General features: G+C 39.0%; 1 protein-coding gene across 1 annotated transcript in view; it reads left to right on the top strand.

Annotated features, from left to right (window-relative positions):
* Nucleotides 1–15,599, top strand: part of SEL1L2 (SEL1L2 adaptor subunit of SYVN1 ubiquitin ligase) — a 174,827-nt gene that overhangs the window by 53,771 nt on the left and 105,457 nt on the right. The window contains exon 3 of the mRNA XM_056121630.1: nucleotides 5,239–5,341. Within this exon, the coding sequence (XP_055977605.1) occupies nucleotides 5,239–5,341 (103 nt within the window). The remainder of the gene's footprint in view (nucleotides 1–5,238; nucleotides 5,342–15,599) is intronic.

Raw genomic sequence — 15,599 nt, 5'->3', positions numbered from 1 at the left:
TCTCCCATCCTGGGTAGATCTTCCCAACACCCTTTATTTGGTGCTCCCTTCTCTATCTGACTCTATCTGAGCTCCCTGATAACTTTTCTGTTTCAGTCTCTAACTAACTTCATTCAGCCCAGTACTGCGCAGGTCCCTCTATGTGGCAGCAAATTGCATGGCTTTATCCTTTCTTATGACTGAGTGGTATTCCATTGTGTATATGCACCATAAATTCTTCATCCAGCCTTCTATTCCTGAAACTTGGGTTGTTTCCAGATTGTGACTATTGTGGCTAGTGTTCCAGGATCATCGGGGTGCAAATGTTTTTTCCTTATTTTGTTTCTGTGCCAGTAGGTATATTCCAAGAAGTGGAATTGCTGAGTCAAATGAAATCTCAATTCTTAGTTTCGGGTTTTTTCTTTTAAGCAATGTCCTTATTATTTTCTAGATAAGGCTGAACTAATTTAACATTCCCACCAGCAGTGAATGGGGGTAGGAGTGGGGTATTGGTAGAAGGAAGTGGACAGTGGGCACAGGATTTGTGTTGAAACAATGTATATCTGAAACCAAATCATGTATAACTTAGTAACTTCAGGTTGACCTTTAAAAAAAAACCACAAAATATAAAATTTTTTTTTAAAAAATAACAAGAGAAGGAACAGATTCTCATTTCTCCAAAAAGAAGTAGCCTGGACACATGGCAGTTCTACTTACTACACTGCCCACTTAGGATATTTATCAGAAGTGGGAAACCAGAGCCTGAAGAAGTTAGATGCCCAGCACCTAAAGACTTATGGAAATATGTAATTTAGAATTCCTCGAACTCTACTTTCTTTAATTTTTAAATTTAAAAAATCTTAAATTTAGTAAACTAAAAGAAATGACTCTCCCATTCCTTGGCATATCCAGATCACTGGGGGCTGGCTGGGCCTTGAACTCTGAAGTTGTGTGGAATAAGCAGCCCACAGGCAGTGTATGTGATCCTGGAGTTGGGGTCCAGAGGAGTTTTGTTATATTTTGCTTACATTTATTATTATTATTATTATTATTATTATTATTATTATTATTGAATCATCATTAGGTACACAGTTACAAAGTTGTTCATCATTGGGTTTCAGTAATAGAATGTTCCAATAGGCATCCCTTCACCAGTGAACATTTAGAAGAAAGTATCCATTTATCTGTTGGAAAGCTAAGTTTTGTGCATCATTTTCCTACAGAATTGTGAGTTGCATACACACATGCAGAAAGAAGGAGAAACTCATTTCCTTTACAGTTCAGAGTTCAAGTCCACATTAGTTTGCTGGGACTGCTACCAAAGAAAAAAATATACACAGAGACACACAGCTATATATATATATATATATATATATATATATATATATATATATATATATATTATATATCAGTGACTTAAACTGAATAGCTTTTAATTTCTTACAGTTCTAGAAGCTAGAAGTTCAATATCAAGGTGCCAATGGTGTTAAATTCATTCTATGGCTTCTCTCTTTAGCTTATAGTTAATTGACCCATTATGTTCCTTTCTGGTTCTTTCTCTGTGTCCACATGATCCTGGTGTCTCCATCTTACAAGAACATCAGTTCCCGAGTCCAGGTAAAACAGGGGCCAAAAGTGACTAGTCAATGGCTGGAAGCTTGCTACAAAGCATGGGAGGCAAAAGACAGTTAGAATAGAGAAGGAACCAGTATAACAATAATAGTTAGAAATGATGACTCTGGACAATAACTAAGAGTTGAAAGTAGTTAAAGGGATATACATGATAACCTTTCAGTGTCTGTATTGCAATATATAGTGATCAAAAGAAGGGAGAGGAGAGAGAGAGAGAGAGAGAGAGAGAGAGAGAGAGAGAGAGAGAGAGAGAGAGAAGTAAAAGAAAGAAGGTGCTGGGGGCTGGAGAATGGTGGTGGGAGGGAAACTGGTGACATTGACGATGGAAAATGTACTCTGGTGAAGGGATGGGTATTGGTACATTATATAACTGAAACCCACTCATGAACAACCTTGAAACTGTGTATCTCACTGTGATTCAGTAAAAAAAAATTTCTTAAAGATCATCAGTCCTTTTGGATTAGGATCAATCTTCATGGTTTCATTTTAATATTTGTCTTTCAAAATACCTTACTTATAAATAAGTCTACATTACAAGGTTCTGGAAACTTGGTCTTAAAATATAAACATTGGGATATATTCAGTCTACAACATCATATCAGTTAGGTGTGGAGAAAAGATAAAACTGTGCTTTCCACCAATTTGGAAATTGTTATACCATAAATAATTAAAGCATTATCAAGATCATTTTATCTGATAATTTAACCTATTATAGCAAAAGAAATTTGTATTTCAATCATTTGGAAAGATGATGAAAGAATTACAAATAAAAGTTAGAGCCATAGCTAGAAATCTGTAGTGTAAATAATTGCATACACATGTGCATCCATGTATGCAGATTTGACCTTTCAACATTTTTCTTGCTCTTTGAAAGCATGTTAATAGGAACAATTGCTATTCCAAACACACTTACAAGTTTTGCCCATTAATTTTCTCTTTAGTCATGAGTATAACTGACATATAACTCAAAGCATAAATTGAATGCTAAAAGCATTAGTGTTACTGGATTGATTGAATAACTTGTAGCTTTCAAACTAACCACAAATTTGCCTTTGAATTTTAAAATTTCAACTTAAAAAACAATGTGAACAGCTCTGCTTGCTTCTTAAGAAAAACAAAAACCACTTAAAATTCTTTGTGGTCTTGTTAATGAGGCATAAAATCAAGAAATGTCTCCTCAAAATGCATGGTTCACTTAATAAGGTTTTCAGAGTATGGTAAAGAGGTACTGTGATATTGTGAAAGGTGTATGTATGAGGGAGTGTGGGGATGGGTGTTGGATGATCTCAGTCTGATTTCCCCTTAAAACACCTTTCCCCATCTGTAAACTGGTGTCAATGTTTTAAAAACTATGAAGTTTTGTATATTATACAAAATCTACATATCTTTGAGAAATGTTGTAGCAAATAAAATTCTATTATTCCCTTTATATCCCATAAAATTAATCTGAGTTCTTATCCCACAAAGTAAGGTATTATTGGTATTCTTTCTATATGTCTTAGCCATGTTCTTATGTGAGCTCTAACACATCCAATCAACCCTCTTTGATTCCTGATGCTCATCACCAATATTACTTAATCAAGGGTGTGGAAAGGAGAGGGAGCCTTCGACAGAGCATCATTTTCCGGGATTCTTTTTCTTCCAGTCCTAGGTGTGTATTGCTCATCTCAGAGATGCCAGCTAGCTGCTCAGGTCCTTATGTCTTGAATTCTTACATATTTGAGGTTTATAGACCAGATAGTGTGACCATTGAGAGACACATGTCAAAGATCTAGACTTTAGGGTACACCTGATAACCCCTTCCCTTGGAGACCAAGCTTCCTGCTTTCTTCTTGCATAGCACAGCATTCCAATCCACGGCTGGGAACATCCCTTCCTCTCCTCTAGCCAGAAGCATTGTCCTATATCCTTCACTCTCCAGACCTTTAAAAAAAAAGACAGAAAAAGTTGGGATCATTATAGTCCAAGGAGAGGAATTCTGTGAGAGCTTCTGTGGAGTCAGCACAAAGAACCCATAAAACCTAAATAGAGCACAGCACCCCACAAAGGATCTCAATAAGAAAATTCATCATAGAGAAAATAGGCATCATCTCAGGGAGACTAAACTGTGAAATGAAGAAGAGCAGACAAGTCAACAGCTAAGCAGTGTTTCCTGGGTTGGGTAAAGGGAGAAATCGACTGAAAGAGGAAAAGAAGCAGTCAGTCCAGATATCTGATACCAGACAGGAAATGCCAACCTCAGGCAGGAGAGTGATGAATGTAAAGGGATCAAGAAGTCAAAAAAAGACCTAGGGATTGCGGATCTCACACTCAGTGGGCTGTCAATCCCAGTGTGAACATAGAGCAGCCATGACTGACACCACTAGGGTCACTGTCCCAGTTTCACCACAACAGGCTCGCTACCTGGACAGATATGGCCCCATTTTACCTGAAAGATTTGGGTTGAGATATTGCACATCTAGGCTTCTTACAGAATTCAGGTTTGTTGTTGTTGTTATTTTGAGGGTGGCTTACACCTGGCTCTGCACTAAGGAAACGCTCCTGGCGGGGCTCTGAGAACCAAATGAGATGCAGGGTATTGAACTCTGGTTGGTCAGGAGCAAGGTGAGTGCCTTGCTGTACTATCTCTCTGACCCAGATTCAGTTTTGTACTAGAACTCAGTATAATGTCAGGATTATACTTGGCCTGGACTGGGAGTAATCATTCCCAAGGTGAGCCCCATCAGCAGGGTGACAATCTCAGACTCTTACTGTATGAGTGCAGCCTTGATCCCACCCCAACACACTTAGAATTAGCCCACACTCCGATTCAAACTGCCATACAATCTGACTGGCTAGTAGCTGCAGTCAGTTGGAACTGAAGGAAGTTCCCATGAAGAGAATACAGTAGACTTGAATCCGCAACCTAAGCGGGAACAAACTCAAAGGATGCACAAACAATTCAGTTTGTTGGGGCAGAATGTTAATCCAGCAGATAAGCACTTCCCTTGCATGCTGGTGACCCAGGTTCATCCTCAGCACCCATATGTTCCCCCAGAGCACTGTTAGGAGAGATTCCTGAGTGCACAGCTAAGAGTAAGCCCTGAGCAACACCAGGAATGGCTCTATAGTTTTAAAAAAAAAGTTTTTTTTTTTTTGGTCTGAACCTATAATGTTGGAAAGAGACTAGGAACTAGCAAGGGTGCAGGTGTCCTCAGGCTAGAGGTGCAAGCTGTCCTTCCTGAGAGAGCAACTAGAAACTGCTATCCCAGAGGTGGCAGCAAATAGCAGCCACCATGAAGTTGATCTCTGCTCATCAGACCATGGTTCAGGTCAGCCATCCCCAACTGGTAAAGGCAAATGTGAAAATCCCCTGATAGCTCTAAGATCAACTTACTGAATAGCTATTATGAGTGCATATGACCACAAACTCCATTCACAGTCCATTTAGTCCCATAAGCATGTACCAGGAGAGATCCCTGAGCACAGAGTCAGTAAGCCCCGAGCACTACTGGGTAATGGCCCCAAAACATAAATATAATATTTATTTATTGTTTATGATTCATTTATAAATAATTCCTGTACATTATATCAGATAATTTTTTATTTTATGAAGATAAAATGGTTTTTTTGTTTGCCTACATGTAGCAAGTAAACAAGAAAAGAAAAATATTACAGATGAAGGAGACCAGCTATTTAGGATGGGTGTCGAGATTCTCCAGCAGTCTAAAAGTCAAAAGCAGAAAGCAGAGTAAGTCTTCACAAAATTTCTTAACTTATGTTTCTAGCTTTGATAAAAAGAAACAATTCAAAATCTAACTTGTCATTGAAAGCTTAAGGTATAGTGAGTGATTAAGCTTATTTGCACACAAGGTTTTTGTTTGTGTTGGGATCACATCCGGTGGTGCTTAGCATTTACTCCCAGTTCATCTCTCAGGGATCACTCCTGGCAAGACTTGAAGAACTATAAATAGAGTGCTGGGGATCAAACACAACACAGGTGTTTGTGTGCCAGGCAAGACTCTACCTGCTGTACTATTTCTCTTGCCGCCATATTTTTATTTTTTAAATTATCAAATTATATTTAGATAAATTGAAGAAGCGTATGTGAAACAGTGCTTTCTGCAAAATAAATGAGGTGCAAAACTAAGGCACACATCTGTATGTTCACATTAAAATATTAGCTTGAAAAAAATTAAAAAATTAAAAAAAATAAAAAAATTAAAAAAAAGACAATAGATATGAAATGCAGATCAGAAGTAAAAAAAAATAAATAAAATATTAGCTTGTCTCGCCCGCATGGCAAAACCTGGCAAGCTACCCGTGACGTATTTGATATGCCAAACACAGCAACAATTGTCACAATGGAGATGTTACTGGGCCTGCTCTAGCAAATCAATGAACAACAGGAGGACAGTGACAGTGACAGTGATTACAAATGAAATAAAACTATATTTTCAATTAGAGAAGTTGTTTTAGAATGGTTTATTCTGCCTACCTGAGCTTTTGACCAGTAATTTATAATTTCTCAAAACTCATTCTGGCATATGATTCCTTTTAATCCCCAGAAAGGTGTTACAAATTAAGAACTTGGTTATTTTCCTTTATATGTTGAGAACAGAAACTGAAGGATGTTCATTCAAGTGAGGTGATCACCAATGCACAGGCAACTGGAAATTAGCCTAACTGTGGTCACATGATTTCACTGTGTCCATTGTTTCTTTTTTCTCTAAACTATTTTGTCTCAAGAAGAGAAATCTCCCCTCCCAGCCCCTCCTCCACACCTGAGATGATCATTCCTTAAGTCTCTAGTTAAAATATTGGAATCAATTTTTAATACTGTCATTTATTGAGACACTAAATTACTCTCTTTGAGTCTTGAGCAATATGATCAAATTTTAGAGCAGTTCCTGACACATAGCCAAGAGAAATTTAATACCAGTTTTTTGAAAATTCATGTAATTCTGTCCTGTAGTTAGTATGTGGAAGTTGTGGGAGAGAAGGCATGGGGTCTCGAGCCAGCAATTTAAAGGATGGATTTTAGAGCCTCATCAAGAAGATAACTTTTATTTTTACATAGATGAGCAAGCCAGCCATAAGGGATGCATCTCAGAGTTGTACTAGCCAGTTCTATATGGAGCAGCAGCAGAGGCCAAAAAGTCTTATTTCAAATATGAGGCTTTGGGGATGAAGAGACAGTATAGATGTTAAATTACTTGGAAGTTGATCCAGATTCATTCCTGGCAACCTACGTGGTCCCAAAGCTCACCAGGAGTGATCCCTGACCCCATAACCAGGAGTAGCCCCGAGTACCTGAGGGTGTGGCCCCAAATAAAATCAAACAAAAAGTCAGATCTTGAAGGAGAGTATATGATTATAGAGGATGAAAATATATACTTAAATATAAATAGATTATAACATTTATACTTTCATTAGTCAAAACCCGTTTTGTGCTAGTTAATGTCATTGGTTAAATGTGGAATTTTAAATACGGAATTTTTATTTAACATTTAATATTCATTTCATAATAATATTGTAGGATACATATTATTTCTTTGCCTTTTTTGTGTGTATATTTGGGCCATACTGAGCAGTGTTTTGGGGATGACGTAATGCCAGGGATAAGACCAGTGCTGGTCACATGCAAGGCAAGCACCTTAACTTCTGTGCTACCTTGTCTCATCAGAGACATGAATTATTATCCTGAAACTTTAGAGGAGGATGAAATGTCAAAAAATTCTGTAATTCTTCCAAAGTTTCAGAAAGAAAAGAGAAGAGGTTAGGTTTTTCTCTCTAGAAAAAGATATAAATTATAGTCTGGCCCCTTGCTGAGGATCCCAGGAAACTCTTCATGATGAGGGGAGGATTAAATACAACCATAGTATACACTTCAGCTGATAGGGAAAGTTGGCTTACTCAGGTGTCCACTGAATCAATAAGGAAAAATAGGAAATTCTCAACCCAGATTAGCTACATGAAAGAACAATGATATTTTAGAGTAGTTCTTATAACAACTGAATCCAAGATAAAGAAGGATGTTTATTCAAGTGAGGGGATGCAATAAAGTTAATACAGCTCTAGATAGGAAACAAATAAATAATAAAAAGTGATGGGGAAAATATTAGAAAATTCTAAATAAAAAACTTAATATGGGGTATCTCACACTGAAAATTCAAGAATTAGTAGAAAAACCCACCATTGTCATTCATTTGGGTACCTTTCAGTCTCAAGCTATTCCCCCTCCACCCCTCTCTCGTTTTGAGGCCAAATCTGGTTGTGTTCAGGGTTTACTCCTACCTCTGATCTCAGGGATCACTCCTAAGAGGGTCTGGAGGCTCATATGTGGATTAAGTAATTGAACTTCTGTCAGCCCCGCATAAAGTAAGCACCATACCTGCTATAATGTCTCTGACCCTCACGAATCACGAATCACGACCATCCTGTTATTTGTCGATTGCCTCGAGCAGGCCCCAGTAACGTCTCCTTCATCCTAGCCCTGAGATTATATTCAAGGCTCTTTAGGAGAATGAGACCCATCATTGTTACTGGTATTTGGCACATTTTTTTTCTCTTTGGGTAACACCTGGCAATGCACAGGTGCACAGAGGTTACTCATGGCTTTGCACTCAGGAATTACGCCTGGCAGTGCTCAGAGATCATATGGGGTGCTGGGAATCGAACCTGGGTTATCCCTGTGCAAGGCAAACGACTAACCCGCTGTGCTATCATTTCAACCCCAGCTATTCTGCTAGTTAACTAGCAGATTCTGCTCATCTCCTTGCTCAAAAGTGCCAAAAAGGCATTTTATTTTGCTGCAGTATAATTAGTGGAGTCTTCTGAACCTTCTGATTTGGCAGCAGTGGGATATTCAAATTAAATTTGCTCATAACTAAACTTGCCAGTGTTTAGTGGTAAAACTAGATGAAAAATAATTGTTTTCATAATTAAATGTTCTCCCCTTAATCCAGATATGTATCTAGACCCACCTAGATGTTCTGGTATGGAAAGATAAAGATGCACACTATTTTTCTAGCCAAAGAGAAATAGTTTCACTGCCATTTGTTCTTCAATCTTACCCTATTCTTGCCTCACCAATCATTTTGCTTTGTTTTGTTTGGGGGCCACACCCAGCAGTGATCAGGGTTTACTCTTGGCTTTGAGCTCAGGGATCACTCCTGCTAGACTAAGTGGACTATATGGGTGCCAGAGAATGAGCCCATGTCAGTCACATGCAAGGCAAGCACCTTTCCTACTGTGCTATCTTGTGGGCCCAACCTCACCTATTCTATTAAGTCTTATATCTGAGAGAGGAGTAATTAGTAGCATTGGATCATCCACCTCTAACCCTGGGCCTATTTATTCATTCATAGATTCAGGATCATCTTATATTTGAAGGAGAAATGGTTTAACAAGTCAATGCTGTTGTAAATACAGATGCTATGTATAGTATTGTAAGTCCTAACAAGAGTAATTAAGCAAAGATTTATAAAGAATTAAAATTGGTAAGGAAGAAATAAAATTATCACTTTTTGCATCACTGTCACTGTCACTGTCCTCCCATTACGGGCCCAGTAACATCTCCATTTTGAGACTTTTTGTTACTGTGTTTGGCATATCAGATATGTCACAGGTAGCTTGCCAGGCTTTGCCGTGCAGGCGAGATACTCTCGATAGCTTGCCAGGCTCTGAAAGAGGGCAGAGAAATTGTACCCGGCTCAGCTGGGCTGGCTGCACACAAGGCAAACACGCTATCGCTGTGCTATCACTCCAGCATATGATATAATAATATACATAGAGAAATCCCAAAGATACAAATGAGAACTTTAAGAAATGATAAAAAAATATTATTGTAACATGACAGGTTGCAAAATCAATATACAATGTATTTATATGTGTCAATAATCAACTAGCAGAAAGAAAAACCAGGCAATCAATGTCCCATATATTTGTATGAAAAAATTACATAACTTGCAATAATTTAACTTAAAAAGTGAAAGGCCTCTAGCTTCTGTACCATGGAGAGTTCTGCCTATATTTTCCTTATTTAAGTTATGGATTCCTCTGCCGGTTCCTTCATGCGTGAGGCTTGGCAGAGGAATCCATAGACATCTTATTATCTAGTTCTTACTCTGGAGAACCTGGCAGGCTACCAAAAGTATCCTGCCCACACGGCAGAGTCCGGCAAACTCCTCGTGGCGTATTCAATATGCCAAAAGCCAGTAACAATGATGGGTCTCATTCTCCTGACCCTGAAAGGGCCTCAAATGTGGCACTTTCTAAAATCTCAGGGCTAGAACAAAGGAGACGTTACTGGTGCCTGCTCAAGGAAATTGATGAACAACAGGATGGCAGTGATACAGTGATAAGTTATGGATTTAGGTCTGATATCTAGGTCTTGTGCATGGCACTAGAAAGAGGACAGTTCATTTTGTCGCATTTGACTGACCAGTTTCCCATCACTCCTTGTTGAAGAGACTTTCTCTTGATCCACTTCATGTATTTTTCTTCTTTATCAAAGGTTAACTTATCATATGCCTGAGAGCCTATCTTTGGGTTTCTATTCTATTCCATTCATCTGATGATCTGTCCTTGTTCCAGTACCATGCCACTTTTAATTACTGCCACTTTATGGTTTGGTGATGGGGAAAGTGATGCCTCCCATCTTTTTTTTCCCAATGATTTCTTTAGATATTAGTGGGGGCTTATTGTTCCATATAAATTCCAGGAGTGCTTTACTTATTACTTTGAAGAATGTCATGGGTATCTTTATAAGGACTGCATTGAATCTGTATAATTCCTTGGGGAGTATTGCCATTTTAACAATGTTTATTCTCCCAGTCTATGAGCAGGGAATGTGTTTCCCTTTTCCTTGTATCTTTTCTTTCTTAAAGCAGTATTTTATCATTTTCTTTTTATAGGTCTTTTTCCTCTTTAGTTAAGTAAATTCCTAGGTAATCAGTAAGTTGTGAATAGAATTTTTGAAATATCCATCTCTTCTATTTCATTATTTACATATAGGAAAGCCATGGACGTATGCATGTTAATTTTGCATTCTGTCACTTTACTGTACAAATCTAGGAGCCATTTTTTATATTATTTAGGGTTTTCTAGATATAATATCATGTCACCTGCTAATAGTGATGTGAATGTTGTGATATTTTAACTTCTTCCCTTCCCATCTGATGTCCTTGATATCTTTCACTTGCCTGGTTTCTATGGCAAATACTTTCAATGCTATATTAAATAGAAGTGGTGAATGAGCAACCTTGAGCCCTGATCATAAGGGGAAGGATTTGAGTTTTTGCTCATTGAGTAAAATGTTTACTATGGGCTTGTGGCAAATGTATTTGACTATGTTGAGGAAGGTTCCTTCAATTCCCTTTTATTAAGAGTTTTTTAATCATGAGTAGGTTTGGATCTTGTTGAAAGTCTACTCTATATCTACTATTGTAATCTGATATGCTACTTACTAAACAAGTAGAAGCAAAAATAAACAAATGGGACTATATTAAACTAAGATGCTTCTGCACCTCAATGGAAGCGATGACCAGAATACAAAGACAGTTCAAAGACTGGAGTAAATTATTTGCCCACTACTCATCCCAATTTTTTAAAGGCTAATATCCAAGATATATGTAGCACTGTAAACTCTATAATAAAAATGTCCAACCCAGGCCAGAGTGATGGTACAATAGATATGACACTTGCCTTGCATGCAGTCAACCTGGGTTCAATCCCTGACATCGCATATGGTCCCCCAAGCACTGCCAGAAGTAATTCCTGAGTGCAGAGGAAGGAGTAACCCTTGAGCATCACCAGGTGTGACAAAAAAAGAAAATAAATAAGTACTCCTTTGTGTTTCCATTGGGGGGAAAAACATCCAACCCTATCCAAAAATGGAAAGAAGTGATGCACAGCAACATTATTAAAGAATAAATACAAATGTTCAAAAATCATATGAAAATATGCTCTACATCACTAATCCTCAGGGAAAGGCAAATCAGAGCAACAATAAGATATCACCTCACACTGCAGAGACTCATCATGAAGAATACCAACCAGTGCTGGAAAGGGTGTGATGGAAATGGGACTCTCATTCACTGCTTGTTGGAATGTATATTAGTCCATCCAATATGAAAGACAATGTGGGCAGTCTTCAAAAGCTAGGAATTAAGCATCCATATTATCTAGCAATTTCACTCCTGGGATTATAACCCAAGGGCCCAAAATGCATAAAAGATATCAATATTCCTATGTTCATTGTAGCATTGTGTACAATAGCCAAAATATGGGAAAATTTATACAACATGGATGAATCTGCAGATTATTATTGAGTAAAATTAGTCAGAGTGAGAGAAACTGGCTTAGGATGATCTCTCTCATCTGCGGGATATCAAGAAACTTCATAGGGGAATATCAAATGGCCAATGACATAGAAACAAAGAGCGAAGAGATTGGTCTTCAGTTGGAAGCTTACCAATGGTGGGAGTAAGAGGTAAGTTCGAGAAAGGAACAGTAGGATAATGGGGGAAGGGAAAAGTGCCTGCCACAGAAGCAGGCTTGGGGGTATAGAGGAAACTGGCGACACTGGAGGAGGATAGTGGGCACTGATGAAGGGATTAGAGTTGGAACAGTGTAAGCCAGAAACTCAGTCATAAATATCTTTGTAACTTTGTAGTTCACAGTGATTCAATTTTATAAAGGGAAAAAGGGAAAAAATGAAAGCTTTTAATCACACATGCACACAAAAAAGTGAAAGGCCAAGGTCAGAATGATAGTACAGCTAGCAGGATGTTTGTTTTGCACGTGACTGACCCAGGTTTGAGTCCTGGTACCACATATGATCTCGTAAGCCCCATGAGAAGTGATCCCTGAGCACAGAGCTGGGAACAAGCCCTGAACAACACTGGATGTGACCCAAAAACAAACAGCACAAAAGTAAAGGGCTGTCATGCAAAAAAATTAAAATTGTAAGACCTGTTGAAAAAAATAGAAAACTCAAGGAGATAAAAATATATTTGAGCTCATGTGTCATAAAAATTAACAATAAGCTCAATAACCCAAATCAATCAACAAATTCAGTGTAGCCCTATTAAGTTTAAAGGTATGGTGCCACCAGCGGGTCAACCTATACCTGCGGGGTAAGTGCATCAGTAGCCTGATGGTACCTTCCTAATACCCCAAAATTGCCACTGTGCCTATGGCAAGACCCCAACAATTTGAGACCAAGTTTACCAAGAAATTAAATGGCCAAAAGTTAGGTATGTGGGAGCCACATCCACATGCCTAACCAATAAATAAGCTAATTTATTAGCCTTATTTCAGAGACCCATCGATAAATCTCAAAAGAGATCAAAAGCCACAATCTTGGACCCACACATGGCTGAAAAGACTCGGGTAAATTGGAGGGGGGTGGGTTGGCCTAGTAACCCACCCAAGCAGAGCCCCCAGCTGCCACTTGCTTACACAATCCAAAATCGCCACCATATCCCTGGGCCTGACTCCACCATCTCAGGATGGACCTTACCAAGATACAATCTGCTGAAAATTTTGTAATGTGGATCTTAGCACAACATCAGCTCTGGTTCAGAGACACAGTAGTGAGTCCCAGAAGACACCACAGTGCGGGAGATCTCTCCAGGCCCCACACTGGGTCAATTTCACCAGGGCACCCCAGATGGAGCAGGTGCAGTCTCTCCGCCTACTCCAGATGGAATCCTGGTGACCAAGAACTTCCAGAATCAAAGCCATGTATGTGGATTCCAAGACTGAATCTCCAGGCCGCATGGTGGCAGAGGACCCTGGCTGTCCCTCCCCAGGTTCCTGCTTGCCCAGCAGACTGGCTGTCACACCCACAATTTGTCTCTGGGCACCATTTTAGCACGCCAACAGCCCTGGTCCAGAGACACAGCAACAAGTCCCTGAAGAATGAACTAAATAATGCAGAAATAAATTTTTGGACTTCATGAGTGCAATAAGGTGTTACCAAAAGTGATAGTAAAAGGAAGTGGGTAAATTGGGGGTTAAAGTGACAAATGTCTGATGAAGAGTAGTATTTGACTCTCAGTGCTACATTTAATGTAGTATAACCATATGCTGGTTTTCAATGATGCACAGGTAAACTCTGTTATAATGCAATGTAGCAAATTAGAAAAGAAAAACTGATATAGCTATCAAGTAAGTATATATTGTAGAAACACACACTTTTCTGAAGAGGCCAAGATGTCTTGATGATATCAGAGTTATATCATTCATTGAACAATTTCAACAGCAAAAATTGGCTCCACATCAAGTTTCTGGTTGTCCTAGAGATGCATTTTGCCTCCCCCTCCCTGAGATCCTACTTTGACATCCTTGAATGCTTTTTCAGAAAAAGTATTTAGGGGATGGTGGGGCCACTCCTGACATACTCAGGCAGAGCAGTTCAATACTCAGGCCCAGTGATGCAGTGCTGCTCAGCTCCAGTACCAGTAGTTGGGGTCACTAGAGACATTCCTGGTAGTGCTTGGGGGCCTTTCAGCCTATATATACCTTGTGGTGTTCAGAGAATCCTGTGTGTGAAAGATTGAGCTTTGGCCCCAGTACCCACAAGGCATACATCCCTGACTACTGAATTACCTCCCCAGCCTCATTGCCAGACTCTTGAGAGACCATTAACAAATTTCAGCTTTCATGTTAAATAAAATCTTACCCATTGTCCTGTATTCCCCCTTGGAATTGCAGTTCAGCTTTTAATCCTCTCTAGTTTACCAACAATTTGTCTTGGTCCTGTGTACTGTTTCTGACAGTTCTTCTATCACCTTAAACACTCTAATGGGGCACCTGACATGTAGTGTCCCTAAGAATAAAAGACACCTAGAATTATTTGTTTTGCAATCTACTGCTACCTTGTAGGACCAACAACTTGGTGTACTGCTCAACTCTGAAACCCATGTCATATTTCCATGGCCTGGTTTACATTGGTGCCCTTCTTGTTTATCAGGCTGTGTGGTGGTTGCAATAAGCAGAATGCTTAAAGGACTTCTGAGAGTCTGCACTCTGATTACATTCCTAGACCCCAAATGCCAGAAATGTGCATTCATTGACCATTGAGACGTACCCCCAAATGTTTTCTTGCTTTGACGAATTTCTTGCTTTATGCCCTGAATTCTCTTCATCTTAATGAAGTCTACTCTTATTTGCCATTCCAAACACCGATGTCTACCTGGATGCCACTTAGATTGTGGCTTCATTTGTCTTTTTCTCTCCTGGCCGAGTATTTGTTTCATCATCAGAATTTATAGTCACTACACAAAACTGTGTCTCCTGACTCTTTTGAGTAGATAGTAATGGTAGACTGTGTTTTTTTTTTATTGAATTTGAGTCAAGGTCACAAGTTGAGGTTAATACTTTCTGATTTTACTGCTTCTAAAAATAGTAAAAATAAATCCCAAAATATCCATGTGAACTTGCAAGTCTCCACATCACTTTTTGTTATATATATATATATATATGTATATATATATATACATATATATATATATCAGGTCTCCAGATAACTTCTGAACAGAACTAAAAAAACTCAGTGTAAAACTGTTATTATCTATAATTTGTTTTTTTTGTGTGCAGGGGAGTGGGGATTATATCTAGTGGTGCTCAGGTTTTACTCCTGACTCTGTGCTCAGATGTCACTCTTGGTGGTGTTTGGGACCCAAAGGGTGTCCAGGGGATCTAAGTTTTTAATTTAATTTTTATAAAATAGTTCACTGGAGCGATAGCACAGCGGTAGGGCATTTGCCTTGCACGCAGCCAACATGGCCGACCTGAGTTCGATTCCTCTGCCCCTTTTGGAGAGCCCAGCAAGCTACCGAGAGTATCTCGCCCGCGCAGCAGAGCCTGGCAAGCTCCCCGTGACGTATTCAATATGCCAAACACAGTAACAACAAAGTCTCCAATGGAGACGTTACTGGGCCCGCTCGAGCAAATCGATGATCAACGGGAGGGCCTTTACCTTTACCTTTAAAATAGTT

The sequence above is a fragment of the Sorex fumeus genome, unplaced genomic scaffold (genome assembly GCF_029834395.1).
Source record: "Sorex fumeus unplaced genomic scaffold, SorFum_2.1 ptg000044l, whole genome shotgun sequence".
In the NCBI taxonomy this organism is placed as follows: Eukaryota; Metazoa; Chordata; class Mammalia; order Eulipotyphla; family Soricidae; genus Sorex; species Sorex fumeus.
This window is presented reverse-complemented; position numbering and strand designations above follow the sequence as displayed.